Source organism: Chenopodium album, chromosome 2 (assembly GCF_948465745.1).
Source record: "Chenopodium album chromosome 2, dcCheAlbu1.1, whole genome shotgun sequence".
Lineage (NCBI taxonomy): Eukaryota > Viridiplantae > Streptophyta > Magnoliopsida > Caryophyllales > Amaranthaceae > Chenopodium > Chenopodium album.
Window position 1 is genome coordinate 80,168,876 of NC_137835.1, and position 21,617 is coordinate 80,190,492.

General features: G+C 37.1%; 2 protein-coding genes and 1 pseudogene across 3 annotated transcripts; 2 read left to right on the forward strand and 1 right to left on the reverse strand.

Annotated features, from left to right (window-relative positions):
* The first annotated feature begins 2,536 nt into the window (after positions 1-2,536).
* LOC145602545 (U-box domain-containing protein 41 pseudogene) lies at positions 2,537-4,666 on the forward strand (annotated as a pseudogene).
* A 2,972-nt stretch (positions 4,667-7,638) lies between these two features.
* Positions 7,639-10,619, forward strand: LOC145589334 (putative DNA glycosylase At3g47830). 2 transcript variants are annotated; one of them, XM_081645869.1, is made up of 4 exons: positions 7,639-8,217; positions 8,758-8,958; positions 9,311-9,367; positions 9,447-10,619. In XM_081645869.1, the coding sequence occupies exons 1-4, from the start codon at positions 7,804-7,806 to the stop codon at positions 9,678-9,680; spliced, it is 906 nt and encodes a 301-aa protein (XP_081501995.1). In that variant the 5' UTR covers positions 7,639-7,803; the 3' UTR covers positions 9,681-10,619. The 2 variants fall into 2 exon arrangements, with proteins under 2 accessions (XP_081501995.1, XP_081501999.1); XM_081645873.1 differs by having other exon boundaries at positions 9,456-10,619.
* Positions 10,620-12,311: 1,692 nt separating this feature from the next.
* LOC145577040 (F-box/kelch-repeat protein At3g23880-like) lies at positions 12,312-13,031 on the reverse strand. Its single transcript, XM_081634728.1, has one exon. The coding sequence runs from the start codon at positions 13,029-13,031 to the stop codon at positions 12,312-12,314; it is 720 nt and encodes a 239-aa protein (XP_081490854.1).
* Between the last annotated feature and the right edge of the window lie 8,586 nt (positions 13,032-21,617).

Genomic DNA, 21,617 nt, shown 5'->3' on the forward strand with positions numbered 1-21,617 from the left:
TATTAAAATCACATATTCGTATAAATTAGTACTTGGAATTTGAAATTCATATTGATTGTCACTTTTAGGGTTCACCTATAAACTCAACTTAGCAGGCGTCTTTTCTCATTTTAGTAGATAAGGACCTATAAACTCAACTTAGCAAGCGTCTTTTCTCATTTTAGTAGATAAGGACTTAATCCTTGCTATGAGGCATGAGCTCAGGAGTGCTACTACTTTTTTTTTTTTTTTTTTTTTTTTTTTTTTTTTTTTTGGTGTTCTACCCGGTTCACCCTTTGGGCTAATCCGGATTCGGGGATCAGTTTTGGGTGGTAAGGTTCCAGTCCCCTCCCGATTGTTGTTGCGGGGGATCGAACACGAGTCCTCCCTACCAAGTGTAGTCCCAATCACCACTACACCAATAACCAATTGGTAGGAGTGCTACTACTTGACTAGTATTAAACCCTCATAAACTAGTTTTGGCCACAAACAAAGTTTTAAACCCTAGTTTATAGTTTGGTGGTTTCTTAAATGTCCATATATAATGACATGACAAATTTTAACATTCACACACATCTCAAACCATAGCAACACTATGTTAATCTATTGTCAATTATCACCCACATACAAAGAATAATTGCAACTCAAAATATTTTTACTTTCCTAAAAGAGAGAATATTTTACATGTATAATATGCGAATGCTAAGGTGACATAATATAAAACATATTGAATAATTATTCCGGATATTAGCTAGATGTATTAGTTAAAATCTTAAAATGAGATATTCAAGACCTTAGATCAAATCTAAGGTATATCATACACACTCACTCTAGATCATAGATAAGACAATTATTGCATTCACTCAAACATTATGAAATTAATTGTGATTATTACATCAAAACAATGTGACATGCAACAAACTTCAATTCTACTGTAACAGTACTATAGAATTTTATAGAAAGTAATGACCAAGTTCAAAGGAGAAAATTTATACATCACATATTCCAATTAAAGCAAAATTTGAATCATCTAAAAAACTAAATTAATTAACTTTAATTGAGCGATTCTCAAGTGACATTGTTGACACCGATTATTTAGGAACACCAATATTATTAATTTTTCTCAAATAAAAATAAGGTTTGTTGCATAAATGAAAATGACATATTGAATCGTAGCATAAAATAGAAAATGATGGAATATATCGGCATTATAACGCACACATTATTTCTAATAATCATCTTTAAAAAATGGTTAAATGTTATGATTAGCCGTCTAATTGAAAGCCTTAAGAAGTACTCTACTCTTGAACCCTGTTTTAAGTCTCAGCTGTCAACGCTTTACCCAATACAGTTGTTGTTATTAAGTATTGACCACACTATAATTTGGTCAATTTTAGCATCCATTCCAAGCACACCAACACACACCCACATAAATACCAGACAAATTAGAATGGACCTATTATTTATTTATTGCCACTAAAGTCATAAACATAAACATCACCCAAAGTACGAGGCCATTATTCTCATCAAATATCTCTTATTTTTAATCGAGGTATTTTAATAAGAAGTCCACACTAAAATCTCTATCTCCCCCATTTTTTTAATGGAAAAGTTTTACCAAAATCTTACTCTTAATCGATAAGAAAAAAAAAAAAAAAAATTGAAGATAAAATCGCATCCCAAACTTAGTTAGGAAAATTTTAATCTCACGGAGTATAAATTTTACTTGGAAAATGGTAAACATATAAGGGCTATGTATAAGATGTTAAAAAAAGAATTATTTGGGATAAATTAACATTTAGTATACCGATCTAAGCGTAATTTTATCATGAATTTCCAATTTGATTCCATTTTAAGTATATATAATGCTTATATATAAAGGGCTACATATATTATTACCCAGGTAATATTATATGTAGTGCTTAGAGCCATATAAGCAGTAAGTTAATTTCCCTCTCTCATAAAATATTCATTTCAGTTTAGCTCCAATCAGTTCAGTTCAGCTTAAGGGCCTATTCTCATTGACTGAAATAAGCTGAACTGAACTGAACTGAATATTTTATAAGAGAAGGAAATTTATGAGCTGAACTGAACAGAACTGAGCTGAGCTGAACTGAATTTCAACGTATAAGAACAGACTCTAACTCAGCTCAGTTCAATAAATGTGAACAAACCCTAAGTTTAGTTTAGATCATTTAAATTATATTTATTCAATTTCATTCTATTCATTACTGTTACTTTTTTCAATTCAATTCGTTTTCATTCATTCAAAATGAGTTCCAAAAACAATTTTTTTTTTTTCGAAAGAAAGTTCCAAAGAACATTTTAAAATACCCTTGTAAACTTTTCCTCTTAAAAAAAAATCTCAAAATAAATAAGAGATCATTAATCATGCTAAAGCAATACGGGATATACCATATAACCAAATACATCAATGCATGACCATTAATTCCAAACACAAAATAAAGTCATTATCATTAATTACTTTTCCTTCTATAATCTATATTAATTTTTTTTTAAAAAAAAAAAATAGAAAAGAAAAGTAGTTGCTTCCCATACTTCTCTAGTTCTCCCTCCCTTCTCTTGTCTCACTCTCACCTCAAAACCTCATCATCATCATTCATTCATCACTCTTCCTTGAGTCATCTCGACTGAATACTAAAGTACATCTTCTCTTCCTACGACTCAGTCTCTTCTTCAACCTCCTCAATATCTTCCTCTCTTTCTCTCTCCTCCTTCTTCTTCACTCTCTCTCTCATCCCAAATGAAAAACATATATTAAAACCAATCGAATTCAATCAATTATAAAAATGGGGGGAAAGGGTAATGGCAAATTCCTCAAATTAAAATTTTCATTTCACAGAAACTCACCTTCACGTTCTTCCACACCACCACCGGAGTATATTTGCCCCGTTTGTAATTCCCTCTTCTCCGACCCGGTTGTTGTCGGGTCGGGTCACACCGTCGACCGTCTTTGTGCCGAGGTTTGCGAAACCCATAACTATAAACCCGAATTCCCAGATAAAACCCGACCCGATTTCTCCACCAAAATCCCCAATTTGGCCCTGCGCTCTGCTATCCCTGCTTGGTGCTCCAAAAACGGCGTCGCTTTGCCGCAGGAGAATGATAAGGTTGCAATTGAGAAGATTGTGAAGGAGATGATTGAGAAAGAGGAGAGAGAAAACGACTTGATTCGGCCGTCGGAAAGGTTTCTCATTGAGTCGGTAAAGGATAAGGCTGACCCAGACGCTTCTCACGCTGTAACCGAGTTGACTCACCGGGTTAACCGGTTTGACTCGTCGACGAGTTCGGAGGAGTCGGTGATTGCGGCGGCGAGTCCGCTTACGCCGTTGCCGTTCACAACTCGGCCTGCTTCGTGTTGGTCGCCGTTTCATACTTCGTCATCGGAAACCCTAGTTTCCGACGATGCGATGAACCCTAACCCTAGCTTTGATATCTCCGATGACGAGGAATTCATCGCGAAATTCAAGAGTTGTGATCCGTATGAACAGGAACAAGGTGCGATTTCGCTGAGAAAAGCGACGAGAAATGATGAAGAAGCGCGGAAATCAGCGTGTACGCCACGTTTGTTGCTTGCGCTTGGATCGTTGCTTTTCTCGAGCTACGAGAAAGTTCAGATAAACGCCATTGCTGCGCTGGTAAACCTCTCGCTTGAGAAGACGAACAAGGTGAAGATCGTAAGGTCAGGAATCGTTCCGACGGTGATTCAGTTGTTACGAGGGAGATTATCGGAGGCGCAGGAACACGCGGCAGGGTTGATATTTTCTCTCTCATTAGAAGAGAAGAATCGAACAGCAATAGGAGTTCTCGGCGCTTTGCCGCCATTGTTGAACTGCTTGTTAAGGTCGGAATCGGAGCGAACTCGGAGTGACGCAGCTTTAGCGCTGTATAATCTCTCTCTTGATCATAGCAATAGAGTGAAACTCGTGAAGCAATTCAACGCGGTGCCGCCGCTGTTGGCGGTGCTCCGGCAGGAGAAGGAGTCGATCGCCGGGAGAGTGCTGCTGGTGCTGTATCAGTTAGCGGCGAGTGCGGAGGGGAAGGCGGCGATGTTGGACGGGAATGCGGTGGCGCATTTGGTGTGGATGTTGAAAAAGGGGAAGGGGGAGTTCGAGTCCGAGTCAACTCGGGAGAACTGTGTTGCCGCGTTGTACGCGCTGAGTCACGGGAGTATGAGGTTCAAGGCGCTAGCGAAGGAGGCGAGGGTGATGGAGGTGTTGAAGGAGGTGGAGGAGGACGGTAGCGAGCGAGCGAAGGAGAAAGCGAGGCGGATAATGGTTGTGTTGAAGGGGAGGAGGGAGAGTGAGGATGGGTTAGGGGAGAGTATTGATTGGGAGGCGATTCTTGAGTCGGATGGTGGTGGTGGTGGGCTGAGTCGGGCTCGGAACCGAGTTGGTGATGGTCCTGGTTGTGGTAAAACAGCTGAGTTTTGACTATTTGACTTTTTTTTACTACCTTCGTTACAGGTTATGTGCAACGATTTGACATAAAACAGATAGGGAAAATGTGCACATAACCTGTAACGGAAGTAGTATTTGGTGTTTGATTAATTATCTTTTTGGGTATTAAATTTAGGTACAGGATGTAATTATTATTTGCTGGATGTTGGTCAAGGGTTTTTGTTAATTTGGGGAATTTAATTTATATTTATTGTGGATTCTCTCTATCAATACTTGTGGATTATGTAAATAATTAGTGTTACATTTTGGAAATATGGATGGTTTTGGAAAGTCTCTTTAAACACGTTTTATTCTTCTCACAATCTCACTATTATTCTCATGCATCATTTTGTCTCTGTTATGGAATGTTTGTGCTTATTGTAATTGTATTATTTTATGCGTCATATTATTTTGGCTCAATAAGGTAGTTCGTAGTTATGTTCAAATAACGTGTTTAGTTTTCCTTAAATTAGGATGTAGCATATGACCTGACTCGAATTCAAATTACGCTATACTCTAATCACTAGTGAAGGTAACGTAACAAAATGTACGTGTAACTAAAGTTGTTGAATAAAATAACTTTTAAATTTCTCTTTTGGCAGCTATAAAATAAATATGGAGTACTACAAACTAGATAGAAGTAGCAGGGGAATGAGGTTATGACCACAAAGTAGACATTGAAAGAAGAAATCTGATTTCTTAAATGTTAAGGTTCCTCGTTCTCATTGGTGTAACTAGATCTTTTTATGTCACTGCCATTTTTTTCAACCCTTTCTATATAATTTTATGATGCACTATTAATATATTTTCCATTAAGATTAACTAATGAGAAGTTGTTACATCCAGCAAAGTGGACTACAAGACTTTAATACTTTAATTATTACTCGTAGCAGTATTGAATTTATATGATATTGACTGTATTATTTTTAAATTGGGAAGACTTGTTGAATAAATTTCAAGACAGTGATATACTGATATGTAATTTGTAATTTGATTTTTTATTTATTGAAGTAGAATGCTGAATAATTTTTAATAATATCAGATGTTATCTTCATTGAAGATTTCGTTCCATCTTTTATGGGATAATTCCAAATTGTTTTCTATATAGGAAGTATGATGCTATATGTGAATGATAATAAATTTTGATGTGGTAGGCCTACGAATGTCATTATTATAAATACTTTTATAATTTATCTTACAATAACAATGCTTAATTATGAAGCACAACACATTTTAATTTAATACGAAGTATAATAAATAAAAATAAAACCACATTATATGTATATTCTTTTATTTAAAATAACTATAATCGCATAGGACCAACTCGATCTACATTACATTATTACAGTCTTTACCGTACTACAAGTCTACAACATCACGTATCCTAAGTACTCGTATCTCGTTACGCTTTGCATAACACAATACTCGTTAACTAGAGGTGGTTATTGGACAGGATAGCCCAATGATAATACGGTCAGGGCCAAGCTTATAGGGCTTTTAATGCACGGAGCCCTTATTGGGTAGGGTCAATATAGGGCTAACATGTTTTTCCAATTTAGGGCCTGTTCATATTTACTTATTTTCAGTTCAGCTCCAATCAGTTCAGTTCAGCTCTAATCAGTTCAGTTCAGTTCAGTTCAATTTTATGCATTTTAATTTTTCAGTTCAGTTCAGTTCAATTTTATGCATTTTAATTTTTTAGTTCAGTTCAGTTCAGTTCAGCTCCAATCAGTTCAGTTCAGCTCCAATCAGTTCAGTTCAGTTCAGCTCAGTTCAGTTCAGTTCAGCTCCAATCAGTTCAGTTCAACTCCAATCAGTTCAGTTCAGTTCAGTAAATATGAACAGGCCCTTAGTTGATAAAGAAAATACATAATGTAAAAATAATTATATAGATTAATTTGTATTCATATGTATTTAATAATGGCTTTATCCAATATTTATTTTAATTGATATTTTGTAGGCCCGTCCATTATCGACTCGCGGCCCGCATTGTCCCGACCCTATATTGACCCTATAAAATGTGACCCTCTTTGACCCTGACCCGCTACCGATCTGCACCGACCGTGACCCGACCCGCCCAATAACCAGGTCTACCGTTAACCGTTGTGGGTTAGTTGTGTGAGCTACTTCATATTTGTACATCAATTAATGAGTGGAAATTGTGGGATTAATAATTAAGCAACTTTACTTTCCTTGGCCATTTTCATGTGCTTCCTCTATGCATGAATTGAACATTTGAACCACGCAAGTAAAACTATGCGCATGAGATCAACTAAAAATAGGAATCAGGATAAGCCACTTTCTTTAATTCCATCTTAAACCAAGTAATGTGCATTAATAATGATAGCTACCTTTTTAGCATGAAATTATAATGTAGTTTGTGACCCCAACATACAGTTTGGGGTTGGTTTAGGAAATGTTATACATTGTCAAGAAATCACTATATTATTAACAACTACTCTACCAACAACCACCACTTTTTGACAATGTAGATCGTCATTTTCACTGGTTAAGTTTTTGTTTGTTTGTTTGTTTATTTTTGGAGGGAAGTGTTTTGTTGGAATAAAAGCTTTAGAAAATTTAAAGGAAATTTCTTCCCTTTTCTTTAGAAGCATACTGCGGTACAATGTTGCTCAAGTGGTGGCTCAAGAGGATCTAAAAAAAAGTTGACTCGGGAGACCAATGTTAATGCATGGTATAATCAATGTTAGCTCTACAATATGCTCAAGAGGGTCTAAAAAGGAAACTTCTATGGTATAACACTATAAGGTCTATAACCAATGTTAATTCTTTGCTACAAATCTCTTGAGTTGATATATGAACTAAAATGGTCTTGCGTTGCACAATCAAAATCCTTAGTAGTTAATTAATTTCTTCCTTGACCTCGTGTATCTTTTAAACTCGTGAGCTTAAAATAGATTTGCGTTGTACAATGATAATCATATACAATGAGGACCAAGAGAATTAAGCTTGCTACCTATCGTACACAAACTCCCAATTTTAAATCTTAACCATTAAGCCAAGACCTTATTGATAGATTGTGTGTGCTTAGAGAAAATACGAGTTTATCATCTTGACAAACAATAATTGTCTATCAAACTTATAAATAGTTAGCCAATGTCTTGCATTATGTAATTAAATTTTTTAAACCTATATCATGCTAATAGTTAGATTACTTTGCAATCACTTTCTAGTGGAAAATACCAACCAACAAAATGTATGTTTTAGACCAAGAAAAAATAGGGAGAAAATTAAGAAAGGGGCAAAATTAAGTGTAAATACAATAGACAATAAGTAAATCTCTAATCTAGCTAATTTTTTAAAATCTCCTTCTCAATTGCAAATCTATACCCGGCTGAAAAAAATGCAGAACGCCAGAAAAAGGAAGCTAATTTCTTCCAAAAACAACAAACAACATTCAGAAATCACAATTACGAAAATCAAATCAAATAAAACCAAGAAAAACCCAAAATTAGATGCAATTGAACCATACCCATCTCACCTAAGACCAACCCCAGAAGATTGTTTAGCCATTAGAGATGAACTATTGAAATTTCAAGGATTTCCTGAAGAATTCGCCAAGTATCGCGAGGAGAGAGAAAACCCAGAACCTAATTCTTCAAATTTGATTAATGGGTCAGTGAAATCAGAGGTTTCAGCTGAGAAATTAAGCGTTTTGGATGGTTTAGTGAGCATTGTTCTTTCCCAGAATACTACTGATGTTAATTCTCAAAAGGCTTTTGCTTCTCTTAAAGCTGCATTTCCCACTTGGGAACTTGTAAGTTTGCATTAATTTTCAGAATTTTATTCATTTTTATTTTAAGATTTATGGTTTAATTGTTGAATACAAATGGGAAGGGGGTTCTCAGTCTTTTGTGGGTGTTGATTGTACTGTTTTCTGGTGGGAAAACTCAGGTTTTTGATTTTATCTTGGTTTAGAAAGTATACTTTGGAATGTGCAAAAATCATGCATGTTAAATTAAGAATGAAGATGTTATTTAAATGTTCTCTGCTATATTTTGTTTAATGGGGAATTATTTAGGTTCAAATTGCTCAATGACACATATACAATACTACTGAAGGTTCTGTAATAAGGTTTTAGTTTTAAGTTGGTGCAAATGTGCAATGTCATTGTTCCTTTTATCAGTAACCATTCTGAAGGAATGAAAGCTGTTGAGTTTATGATGAGTGGTAGCTAATAGCTGGTGGTGTACTGGTGTATCAGTTTTTTTTTTTGCTGAGATTCGCGAGTTTGGAAATCCTATTCCTTCTGTTAGGTGTCTGTGTAATCTGTTAGTAACTTATGTATTAATATTAGGTCCTTGCTGCTGAACAAAATTTGTTGGAGAATGCCATCAGATGCGGAGGTTTAGCTCCAACTAAAGCTTCCTGCATTAGAAACATTCTGAGTTGCCTCAAGGAGAGGAGTGGGAAGTTATGCTTGGAATACTTGCGGGATTTGTCAATAGACGAAATCAAGTCCGAGCTCTCCTCTTTCAAAGGAATTGGACCTAAAACTGTGAGTATTGTTTTATGTTTCATTGCATATGTGATCTGTACATGTTATTTGCATTGTGAGATGCTATGTCATGCAGGAGGAATACATTGTGTTATGTGTCTAGTTTTTGTTACTAGCTGTTTGTTAGGCAATTTTGCAGGATGTGTGGTTAAAAGAAAATGTGGATATGGGAATAGTGCCTAATAATCCGAAAACATAGATATGTGCCCATTTCTGTCAATTGCGTATTACTTATAAGCTTCCTGGTGTTTGAGTCCTTTTCATTAATGACGTCTTTTGGTAAATTATGAGTAGAATAGATAAACTTCTGTTATTCTTTATGGCTTTGTGATAATTTGGTAATTGGTTTCAGGTAGCTTGTGTTCTCATGTTCCATTTACAGCTAGATGACTTTCCAGTTGACACACATGTAAGTTTTAAGTTTTTTGTGCTGGTGAAAAGACTATCACATGTTTGAAAAATCCTCTAAAACCGAATTATAAATCCAGATTTTGCAGATAGCAACTACTCTTGGTTGGGTACCAGAAGGAGCTGATGCGAAGAAGACGTATCTTCACCTAAACCGTAGAATTCCAAATGAACTGAAATTTGATCTGAACTGCCTTCTATTTACACATGGTAAGATGTGCAATAGTTGCTCTACAAAAACCGTAAAACATGAGAAGAAAGAATCAGTCAATAAGCCCTGTCCTTTACTAAACCACTGTAAGAAGTCTGATTAGAGATGCATGTGTACATTGCAACTTCCTTCAGTTATATCTCTATGTCATTCTATCCCTGTTCACATGGTCACAACAGCAGAGAACCTTGTATAGGTCCCACCGTTTTGCTGGGTTAGTAATCTTAGTATAGGTGAATGCGACTTAACTCCAAATTAGTCGAGACTAGTAGAGAGGTTGCTTCTGAAACTATTGACTTGGTTTACAAGATTTGCAACATGATCTGTAAAGGTTCTAACTTCTAAGAGACTGTTAGCATAGCAAACGGTTCTATTAGAATCAAAATATGGAGTAAGAAGGCTTGTTTTATTAGAACCATAGCATAACATTTTTATTGCTGATCTTGCAATAGCTTATAATGATTAATGAGACCAAATTGGCTTTCTCTTTTTACTTTTCTTATTGGATAGCTGTAAGTCTCACAAGAAATTAATGTGAGACGATCTCACCTAGGAGTTTAGTGATTGTTTCGGATGGGAGTACTTTTTAGCTAAGGAAGTGAGGTTGTGGGGGCAATATTGGTTGTTTCGGATGGGAGTGCTGTATATAACAGAGTGCTTAGGGTCATTTTCCGATTAATCAATTCTGTGTGTATCAAGCGAACTTAAACATCAACCCAATCGAATCATGTTTCAAATTTCTTGACCTTTTCTAGTGCGAATTTTTCTTTCTGCAGAAGTTATAGGAAGATCTTTTTGCTTTATTGTGACCCAAGGGCTGGTAAGAAGATGCTCCAAACAGCTTAAAATAGGAGTCACACACATCTTTTACCTGGGTTCAAAAAGTTGTGAAAAGGGAGAGCAACTATATTTTTCTCTCATGGTTGTCCCTAGGATAGATAGAAAAGCACTTGTTGCACTTTATGAATGATTGGAGCATATCTTTGTTTACAGATAAAAAAAAAAAAAACATCTGAATCATATCTATATGACTTAACTTTATCACTTATAGTTTGATGCTACTCCTATGTTTCTTTTTCTTATACGTTAGCTTTATTCGCCTCAACTCGTAAAGATGCAGATCACAATCCAAGTCAAGTTTTCATTGCTGAAGTGCTAAACTTGTTTTCTGTACTAAAAGTAAAGGTTTTAGATAAGTTGCTTGCCTATTTGTCTACTTTCTCATTTTCTATTTGATTAATTTGGATATAAAAGTTTGTTCCCACTCCACAATAGTCTATACGTCCTTGTGGCTAATTCGGATAAATAAAATCTAACGTTAGTCTATACTCTATACATGTACTTAATTATTCGGAATTGAGATTTTATTACTTGATCAGGCTAAATGTAGCGAAATAGATTAATATGAAACGTAAATAGGCGGCTCGGCTTGGCGTCCAACTTTATGATGCCAAAAGATGGTTTAAAGTTGTTCCACTAAGCTGGTGAGCTTTAGAATTTAATACGTCTTATGTATGCTAATTGCAATTTACAACCAAAGTTTTCTTGCGTGCATAATCATGAAAAAAAAAAGAGTAACAAGCATAGGTTAGTGAATCTAAAGTATGGTATATCTTAAGATAAGGTATCAAATGTGCTTTCAAAAAGGTATTCCACTGCTGTTTCGTCTAAAAAGATGCAAGCAATCCAGATATTGTTTCTTTCATTTTGCGCCTTCTTTTTATCTATTTTCTATTGTTTTGATTAAAGTTCTAATTTATGTGTTTCACAACAGAAGAGGGTACTTGCTTTCTTCCCTGCACATTAGGGATTAGGCAAGTAGCATCAACCTAATCTTAACTAAAACTTATCTTTAATTTTAATGAACAAGGTTTAAAATAAGTTCTTTTTAAAAGTTTTTACCGATTGATCTTCAAGCCGTTTTATTGATCTTCAAGTCGTTTCATCGTTACCAATATGATGTAAATGATTATACGGAGTACTCCGCAGACATTAATTTCCTTAAGAAGTCCTGTCCATTAGCTTTTTGTCATAATTAAATGCGACTAAAGTTTAAGGGTAATGCTATATGTAGCCCAAAGGGCTATATATAAGCATTAAATTCACCCTTGAAAATTGTATAAAATTAGAAAATCATGACAAAAGCACGCGTAAATTAGTGTTTATATTTTTATGATTTCTGAACTTTTTACAATTTTCAAAATTTGCAAGAGTAAATTTAATGTTTATATATAGCATTTTCCAAAGTTTAATTGAAAAGCCAATTTTCATTTGCAACCACACTCAAATATTACTAATTTATATTATTCTAAACTGAAGCAACTTACTCAAATGATTGAATACTAATATGATCCTAATCAAATCATATCCGAGTGACCTATATTTGTCAAGCTATATTTGTCACCTCTATCACAGAGCAAAATATACATCTTACGAGACATGAGAATATATAATCCATGTTCTTCATTATCATTGGAAACACATACAAGACATCATTAAGATAAGCAAAACTAATTTTCAATTTATTTTGTAATCAAGAAATGCCAAAAAAAAAAAAAAAAAAAAAAAAAAAAAAAAGTTCTCAAATAATACTGTACTCCCTGTCCTTAATAGAGAGAAATAGGCATATAATTAAGAGAGAAACTTCCATATCTTTCTTACTAGTCACAGGCTAGCTTAGTGTTTCCTACTTCCTAGCACACATCTTTTACTTGTGCACTTTAGCTCCTTTCGGTCAAGTCTTCGGTGTTGAGTTCCTAGCCTTCTCTGATCTAGGGTTCGAAATTAAACTAGGTTCATATTCAACTACAACATAACGTGGTTGTGCGACCCCATCCCTAAACTGTATCATCCTCGACGTGCCATTTTCAAGATCATAAGCCCATATATCCAAGCTTTGAATCAAAAGTTCCCCATTGGGCATAAATCCAAGCACGTCCATTAAACCAAATAAACTAGCAATATCACTTAAGTATGGAATCACCAACAAATTAGTCCATGATTCCGGCTCTCCATACTCCTTCATCACCCATACCTCAAGAGAAGACGTGCTCAAATGGTGTAACACGATTCCAAGTTGTCGTTCTCCTTCCAAGGTTGCTAGACCGAGCATATATTTCTCCTCACCTCCTCCTTGATTTGGCCGAGCCATCTGCTTAAACTTTTCTTCCTTGTTATCAAAGTAAAGGATCTCTCCTTGAACCCTTGAATTCTGAAAATCGTGAATCCTCACCACCCAGTGAGGTACACCACAAACAACCTTCCCTGCTTCTCTATTAAACAGTTTAAAGTCGAGTTGTCCGTTTGGAAGAGCAGCATTCTTTAGCTTCCGTTCTTTACCCGTCTTGCAATCTACTACGTAAATTGTTTGAGTTTCATAGGCTACCACGACGCTGTACTCTTCGCAATCAGCATCATAACAAAAAGTCCCCGTAGAATGTAACTCCATTCCCATTGAGGTTTAAAGAACCAATATTCCCCCAAAAGAGACTTGTAATTTTTGGTTATAGGGTTCCACAAAATTATGCTACTAGTATTAGCTAACGCAACTAATCCATTACAAGAACCTACTATCTCAAGATCATTAATATACCCCCATTTACAGGGATCTTCTACAGGAGATATAGATGATGATAATATTGTTGCGTTGTTGTTGTTGTTGATGAGATTAGAGCAATTAACGTCGTAAATTTTAAATTTACGATAATAAATATATAAGATGATCTGAAATGTTTACCAATGCGCTTAAAATACTCCTGCATAAAATCTGGATTAGAGATTATGGAGTACCATTCCTTGCATACTAACTTGGAGCGAACCATGGAATTGAAGGGTAATTTGTGAAATATGTCTGTTAACACATCATTTGGAAGACGTGCTCTTGCTTTCCTTCGTCTTGGCTTTATTCCTTTTCTTCGCCCTCCTCTTCTTCTTGGCATGGCTGGTTTGCTTTGAATTGAATTTCTTTGGGGGTTGTTTTATTCTCTGAGACGCAATTTGCTGTTTCTTATTTTAGGGTTTTAGGGTTTATGTTGTTTCTTAGGGAATTTAGGCTTTATGTGTTAGGGTTTTAGTTTTGTAGAATAATATAAAATACTGGCAAAGCATCATCATCATTTTTGAATCCACAAATTTGTTACGGAGTACGATCCGTTTATTGGTTAGGGCTAGATTACTGGCTAACTCGCCCTTCCATAAGCTTCCGATAAGTGCTTTCCTCCTAGTTTTAGAAGATATTGGGATCAATTCTTACCCCCGCCTTTGTGGCTCTCTAAACACCAGGAAAAAAAAAAAAAAAAACACTTCCGATAGGTACAAATTGTAGTACTTAGGGTCTGTTCATCTATTGCACCCTAAACTCAACATACGCTTCTTTGACTATCAATAATAAGTCGGATTAAAGTTTTGCTCTAGAAATCTAGAATTATGTTTATCGTTACCCCCGTTTGCTTATATCATATAACAAAGGTTTTTGACATTAACATTTAATTTGACCAGCTCGCTTCCTCAGATCATAAGTCAAAATCATCTTCTATGTCAGCTTTTTCTTCATCATTATGAGGATTATTGTATCTCCAAGAGGACCCAACTTAGTTGAGGATAAGAATTCCTCCATCATAATTAGAGTATCGTCGTAGTTTCCATGAAGGACTTTCTAAATTAAGACTTGTCCTACAAAACTTTCCAAAATAGATAGAATTTTCATACAACCAAAGTCAATCTCCTACTTTAATCTGATATTTTTAATACACTATTATAAACATGTTTAAGAACGATTTTCATAAACATTGTTTAAATCAAAATTAATTCCTACTTTGTGTCGTTTTATAACCTTAATCCTGAATAGTGTTCATGTAAGATCGGATATTACTTTTGGATTTTTTTTTTTTTAAATGTAGAACTGCAATTGTTGATAGCGGTTTTGCATATATAGACCACAATTGATGGTAGCGATTTTACATTTACAACTGCAATTTTACAAATCGGACCGGACCGAATTAATTGGTCCGGTTTTCGGGTCTTGAAATTCATTTTATCGGTCTTCGGTTCGGTTTGGTCCAAAACCCTATAAAAACCAGTCTTAGACCAAACCGATTTTCTATTAAAAAATATGCGTGAACCTTAAATAATGGTTAAAATTATCCTTAATAGCTTAGAAAACTTTAACTTTATAAGTTTTTTTGTACTAAACATACAAAAAAAGACGTAAAAATGACGTTAAAATATAATTTTTCCTTTACTTTTTTCGTGTTTTCCATAACTTTATTAAAATTTAGTATTATTTTTAAAAAAATTCTTAAATCGGTCCAAAGCGGTCCGGTCCGGGTTTTAAACCGATTCTTTCGGTTCGAACCTAGCTTGATCAATCCAGTCTTCGGTTCTTAAATTTTCGGTTGTGATGATTGTGGGAAATATGGGAATAAAGGACCAACTAAGGGCATGTTCTGTTGAGCTTAATTTTAATTCAATTCAATTCCGCTCCGCTCCAATCAGTTCAGTTACTAATTTCCTTCTCTCATAAACAATTCATTTAAGTTTTTTTCAGTAAATCGGAACAGTTCCTAAGTGAAGAAGGATGCAAAAGGTTGGGCTTAATAACGACAACATGTCAGCAATTTTATATATTAATAAAACCGCCAATGTTGATTGCAGTTTTTTTTGTTTAAACCGCTATTGTTTTTAGTAGTTTTATTTATTACAAAAATAATTAAAATAATTAGAATCTCAATCCGAAGTGGACATAAGGGAATAAGTTTTTGAAACAACGCAAAGTATGAAATAATTTTGATTTAAACAATTTTTAGGGAAATCATTCACATGTTTAAATAAAGATAATTAATTATTATATGAAGTTTTAAACTTTTGAACATTGTTTTGGGAGCCTCCTCGATCAAGGTTATCTGTAAAGGCTCTAGGGCTCTAGGCTCATAAGAAACCAGACACAAAACAAAATCAGAAAAGGGAAACAGACTAGAATCAACAACATAAAAATTTGACCTTCTATTGGTAGCATTGTAAGCTGATTTGGCGGTATGGCTTAGTGAATAAAGTAATACAAGTACTATGTATAATTAATTACTTGGAGAAAAATGCGTCAATTATGAACTACATATATAATCATTAAAACATACGAAGTTTATAATTTATTAAAACATTATGATAATCCTATTTCAAACGATCGATCAACTACTTGCCAGCTCTATCACAAAGCAAAATACATCCTACGAGACATGAGAATATATAATTAATTAATGTTTTCATTGTCATTTGGAAACACATACGAAGTATATGGCATCATTAAGATAAGCAAGACTAATAGAGATTAAAACACCAGTAAATAGCCATAATTAAATGCTAATACAAGCACTAATTTTCAGTTTATGTTGTTATCAAAAGGTGCAAAAAATAAAAATCAAACAGCTCTTGACTAATACAGTAAATAAAAACTGATTCCTGTAATTAATTTAAGACACCATAATTGAAACTTGCATATCATTCTCACTAGTCACTGGCTAGCTTAGTGTTTTCCTAGCACACATCTCTTAGACTTACTTGTGCACTTGAGCTCCTTTCGACCTCGTCTTCTTTTCGGTTTTGTGTTCCTTCTCTGATCCAGGGTTCGAAATTAAACTAGGCTCGTATTCAACTGTAACAAAATATGATCTTTTGGCCCCATCCTTAATCTCTATCTTCTTCGACGTGCCATTTTCAAGATCATGAGCCCATAGATAATTGCTTCGAATCAAAAGTTCCCCATTCGGCATAAATCCAAGCACATCCATTGAATCAGCAGCAATATTGCTCAAGTATGGAATCACGAACAAATTAGACCATGATTCCACCTCTCCATACTCCTTCATTACCCATACCTCAAGAGTAGACGCGTTCATGTAACACTATTCCAAGTTGTTGTTCTCCTTACAAGGTTGCTAGACCGAGCATTGTTTTCTCATCTCCACCACCACCAACACCTCCTTGATTCGGCCCAGCCATCTTCTTAAACTTATCTTCCTTGCTATCAAAGTAAAGGATCTCTCTTTGAACCCATGGATTCTGAAAATCGTAAAACCTCACCACCCAGTGAGGTACACCACTAACAACCTTCCCTGCTTCTCCAATAAATAGTTTCCAGTCGAGTAGTCTGCCTGGAAGAGCATAATTGTTTAGCTTCCGTTCTATTCCCGTCTTGCAATCCACTACGTAAACAGGTTCAGTTTCATAATCTATACTAACATCGAAATTCGTGGGTGAGACAGGCGGACTCTGATAGTCTATAGCTACCACAACGCTGTACTCTTGGCGATCAGCATCATAACAAAGTCCCCCATAGAATGCGAGGGTTGAAATTCCATTCCCAACGAGGCTCAAAGAACCAATATTTCCCCGAAAAAGACTTGTAATGTTTAGTTATAGGATTCCATAAAATTAAGTTATTACCATTAGCTAATGCAACTAATCCATTACAAGAACCAATTATCTCAAGATTTTCATCTTTACACCCCCATTTACGGGGATCTTCTAAAGGAGGTATGGATGATAATATTGCTGTGTCGTTGTTAATGAGATTAGAGCAATTAACGTCGTAAATGTTAAATTCCCTATACGAAACAAACTCAAAAAAGATGAAATGTTTACCAATGCGCTTAAAATACTCCTGCATAAAATCTGGATTAGAGATTATTGAGTACCATTCCTTGCATACTAACTTGGAGCGAACCATGGAATTGCAGGGTAATTTGTGAAATATTAGATACAATGTATTGTTAGATGCAATGTATACATTATTCCCTAGGTTGATACATTAATATTTGTATAGTCTTCCCTAGAGAGTATTTTATTTCCTAGATTGTAATTACCTAGAATCTGATTGTATTTATACATTGCAAATCAATGAGAAAGGCAAGGAATATCTTCCTAACATGGTATCAGGCTAATTCGAATCCTCTGTCTTTTTCCTCTTCTTCTTCTTCCTCTCTAATCATCAGCCGCCTCACCGCCGCCATGGCCCCTGACCCACCAAAAACTCCTGCATTCCACCCCGCTCTTGCTGTACCCAACATCAAAACTCTTATCCCAATTACATTGGAGATGAGCAAAACTCCATTATACTCTTCTTGGGCAGAGTTGTTCAAAGTTCAGGCGCGCGCTTACGAGGTCATTGACCACATAATCCCTCCAGATGAGAAAGATGACTCCATTGACGCCGCTCTCTGGACTCGCCTTGATGCTATCGTCCTTCAATGGATATACGGTACTATTTCTCGTGACCTCCTCACCACAATTCTTGAACCAAATTCAACGGCCAAACAAGCCTGGGATACATTGAAAGATATTTTTCGGGATAACAAATGTACAAGGGCTGTACAATTAGAGGGACAACTCTCCACCGTCAAGATGAAAAATTTCTCCGACGTCTCTGCTTACTGTCAACACGTGAAAATGCTGTCTGACCAACTCGCCGACGTAGATGCTCCGGTGAACAACCAGCGGCTTGTTCTCACCATAATCTGCGGCCTTCCAAAATCGTTTGATGGTGTTGCTGCAATTCTCCAACAAACCGAGCCCTTACCCTCCTTCTACAAAACTCGATCCATGCTTGTTCTTGAGGAATCTCGTCTCTCCAACCAAGCCGCGTCTGAGGCACTCGCCGCCGGCACCGCTCTCCTTACCGCCGCAAATGACCCCGATCAGTTTCAGGGTGAAGCTCACTCCGTTCAAGACGGTTCTTGCCACTCAAACCGCAACAACCGCGACAATTATCGCGGCGGCCGCCACCGTGGGGGCGGTGGTCGTGGCTAGGGCTGTACACCGGTCCAAAACCGGACCGGACCTGTTGGGATCGGGACCTGGATCTCTATTTTTTGAGGACCGGGGAACGGACCTGAATCAACAGGTCCGGTTCCGGACCAGACCTGAATCAACAGGTCCGGTTCCGGACCAGACCTGAAAAAACAGGTCCGGTCCGGTTTTGGACCTGATTGGACCTGCTTTTTTTTTACTTAAAAAAAATCAATTTGAAAAAAAGAAAATACATGTTAACCAAATTCAACTGGTTTATATTGATGTTTAATATTAATTTTAGATTCTTCTTTTTCAAAAAAAAAAATAATAATTATAAATTCAACTTAAAAAAAAAATAGGAAGCAATAAGCACTTTTATTTATTATTTTTTTATTTTTAATACAGAAAAACAACCCATAAATTATTAACCAAAAGCTGCGAAGTCAGAGATTACAAAACAAATTGCTTCATGATGAACTTCCTCATCAATCCACACTCTTGATTCTCCAAAATGCTTGCTGAGGTGAGCAAGGCAGTTAGCACTTAATTAGCAGGCAGCAGGATTGCAGGAAACACCTCAACACAGCATCCATAAGAACGGTAAGCCCAGATGTAGTGACTGCTGGGTCGCCGAAATCACGCGATCTCGTGGTTGCAATTGCTGGAGCCACGCGTTCTGGTGGTTGCAGTCGTTGGAGCCGCACAATCTGGTGGTCGTGGTCTATACAATCGCGTCCGTTGAGTTCGCGTGCGGTGGCTGATATAGCGTACAAGAGCAGTTTTCTCGCTAGTGGACGCCTGGTGGTCGCCTGAGGGGAGCTTACAGACGTGCAGCGTGAGGGATTGACCGATGTGGGTGTCGGCTGAGGGCTTGAGACTTGAGAGAGTAAGAGAGTGAGGGAGTTAGGGTTAGAAATGATACAGATTCTTGTTTTGAAAAAAAAAGCTTTTTTTTTAATTTATTTATAAAAACAAAATTTTACCGGGTTTTAGGTCCGGACCTGAAAACCCCGGTTTTAGACCTGATCCGGACCGGGATCGGAATCCTTAAATTTCAAGGACCGGGACCGAACCTGAATCTACAGGTCTGGGTCAGGTCCGGTCCCAACAGGTCCGGTTCCGGTCGGTTTTCAGGTCCGGTCCTGTTAATGTACACCCCTAGTCGTGGCAAAGGTCGCCACAGCAACCACGGGCACAACCGTGGCGGACAAAACACCAACCCGCAACCCCAGGGCCACCGCAACCAGCAGCAACAGTGGCAGCCCTGGGGTCCATGGGCTCCGTGGCCTCACTACCAACCTTGGGCCCAGCCACAATGGGCTGCCCCTCCTTGCCCTTACCCAACTTCATGGCCTCGCTCTTCTGGTCCAAGCAACAGGCAGCAAGGAATCCTTGGCCCACGCCCACAACAACAAGCATTTTCGGCCCAAGCTCCTTCAATAGTGAATTATGCTCCAACTGATATTGATGCCGCAATGCATACTCTCTCCCTCACACCACCGGATGACGGGTGGTACATGGACACCGGCGCCGCCTCCCACATGACATTCAACCAAGGTACTCTCTCGTCTTATTTTAATTTGAGCAAACAACGTCATATTATTGTTGGCAATGGGCATGGTATTCCAATTAATGGTGTCGGTTGTGCTTCCCTTCCATCTCCCCTTCCTCCCTTTTCCCTCAATGATGTTCTCCATGCACCCAAATTAATCAAAAATCTGATTTCGGTTCGAAAATTCACTAGTGATAATTGGGTTTCTATTGAGTTTGACCCGTTTGGTTTTTCTGTGAAAGACCTTTTGACGGGGACAACTCTTATGCGATGTGATAGCTCCGGCGACTTATATCCCCTCACCACTGCCTTATCTCAAGCTCCCTCACCTTCAACTTTTGCTGCAATTTCTTCCTCTCTATGGCATGATAGACTAGGGCATCCCGGAAATAATATTTTGCGTTCTTTAAAAGAGAACAATTTTGTGGATTGTAATAGAATTTCTACACTGCTAGCATGTGTACTTCTTGTCCTCTTGGAAAACATGTTAAACTTCCTTTCTATTCATCTATGTCTAGTACTTCTATGCCATTTGACATTGTTCACAGTGATCTTTGGACATCACCTAAATTAAGTTCGGGAGGACATCTTTACTATGTATTATTTTTGGATGATTTTAGCAATTTTTTGTGGACTTTTCCTATATGCAAGAAATCTCAAGTTCATTTTTATTTTCTTCAGTTTCGTGCATATGCTAAAACACAATTTGAACGAGAGATTAAATGTTTTCAATGTGACAATGGTAAAGAATATGATAATGGTCCTTTCCGATCTTTTTGTGAACAAAATGGTATGCTCTTTCGCTTCTCTTGCCCCCACACTTCCTCTCAAAATGGCAAAGCCGAAAGAAAAATCCGAACAATAAACAACATGGTTCGTACCCTACTTGCTCATTCCTCCATGCCTCCCTCCTTTTGGCACCATGCTCTACAAATGGCCACCTACTTACATAACATCCTCCCCTCTAAAACCATTGATCTCAACTCCCCCACAAAAATCCTCTACCACAAAGATCCATCATACTCACATCTTAGAGTATTCGGGTGCCTTTGCTACCCACTTTTCCCCTCTACCTCTATCAACAAACTCCAAGCTCGATCCACCCCTTGTGTGTTTTTGGGTTACCCTCCTAATCATCGAGGATACAAGTGTTATGACATGTCCACCAACAAAATATTCATCTCCCGTCATGTACTATTCGATGAGACTCAATTCCCCTTCTCAAAAATCCACACTCCCACTGCCAACACTTATGATTTTCTTGAACATGGCCTTTCCCCTACTATTCTACATCACTTACACTCACAAATCCCTCCTACTGCAGCCCACCCCACTCCCACGGCCCAAACAGTGGTACCCCCCACTGCAGCCCACTCTCCTCCTCTCTCACCAATCTCACGCCTCCCTTACTCTCCCCCCAACGAGGCCCAGCCCGCCTCCCCTCTTCTCCACCATGATGCTACTACTTCTCCAAGGCCCATTTCCAATCATCAGCCTACTCAACATCCTAATCCATCTCTTTCTCCTCAAATGGCTACTAGAAGCTCACATGGGATATTTAAGCCCAAACGCCACTTTAATCTCCATACTACTGCTACTCCCTCTCCTCTCCCCACTAATCCTATAAAAGCACTTGGAGACCATAATTGGAAAAATGCCATACTTGAGGAATACAATGCTCTTATTAATAATAAGACGTGGGAGTTG

What these genes read in the sequence shown, in the direction of transcription:
- LOC145577040 (XM_081634728.1), bottom strand. Translation starts at nt 13,031, where the DNA reads ATGGGAATGGAGTTACATTCTACGGGGACTTTTTGTTATGATGCTGAT.
- LOC145589334 (XM_081645869.1), top strand. Translation starts at nt 7,804, where the DNA reads ATGCAGAACGCCAGAAAAAGGAAGCTAATTTCTTCCAAAAACAACAAA. An exon ending in AAGGAATTGGACCTAAAACT is followed by an intron (nt 8,959 to 9,310) that starts GTGAGTATTGTT and finishes AATTGGTTTCAG; the next exon opens with GTAGCTTGTGTTCTCATGTT. An exon ending in ACTTTCCAGTTGACACACAT is followed by an intron (nt 9,368 to 9,446) that starts GTAAGTTTTAAG and finishes TTATAAATCCAG; the next exon opens with ATTTTGCAGATAGCAACTAC.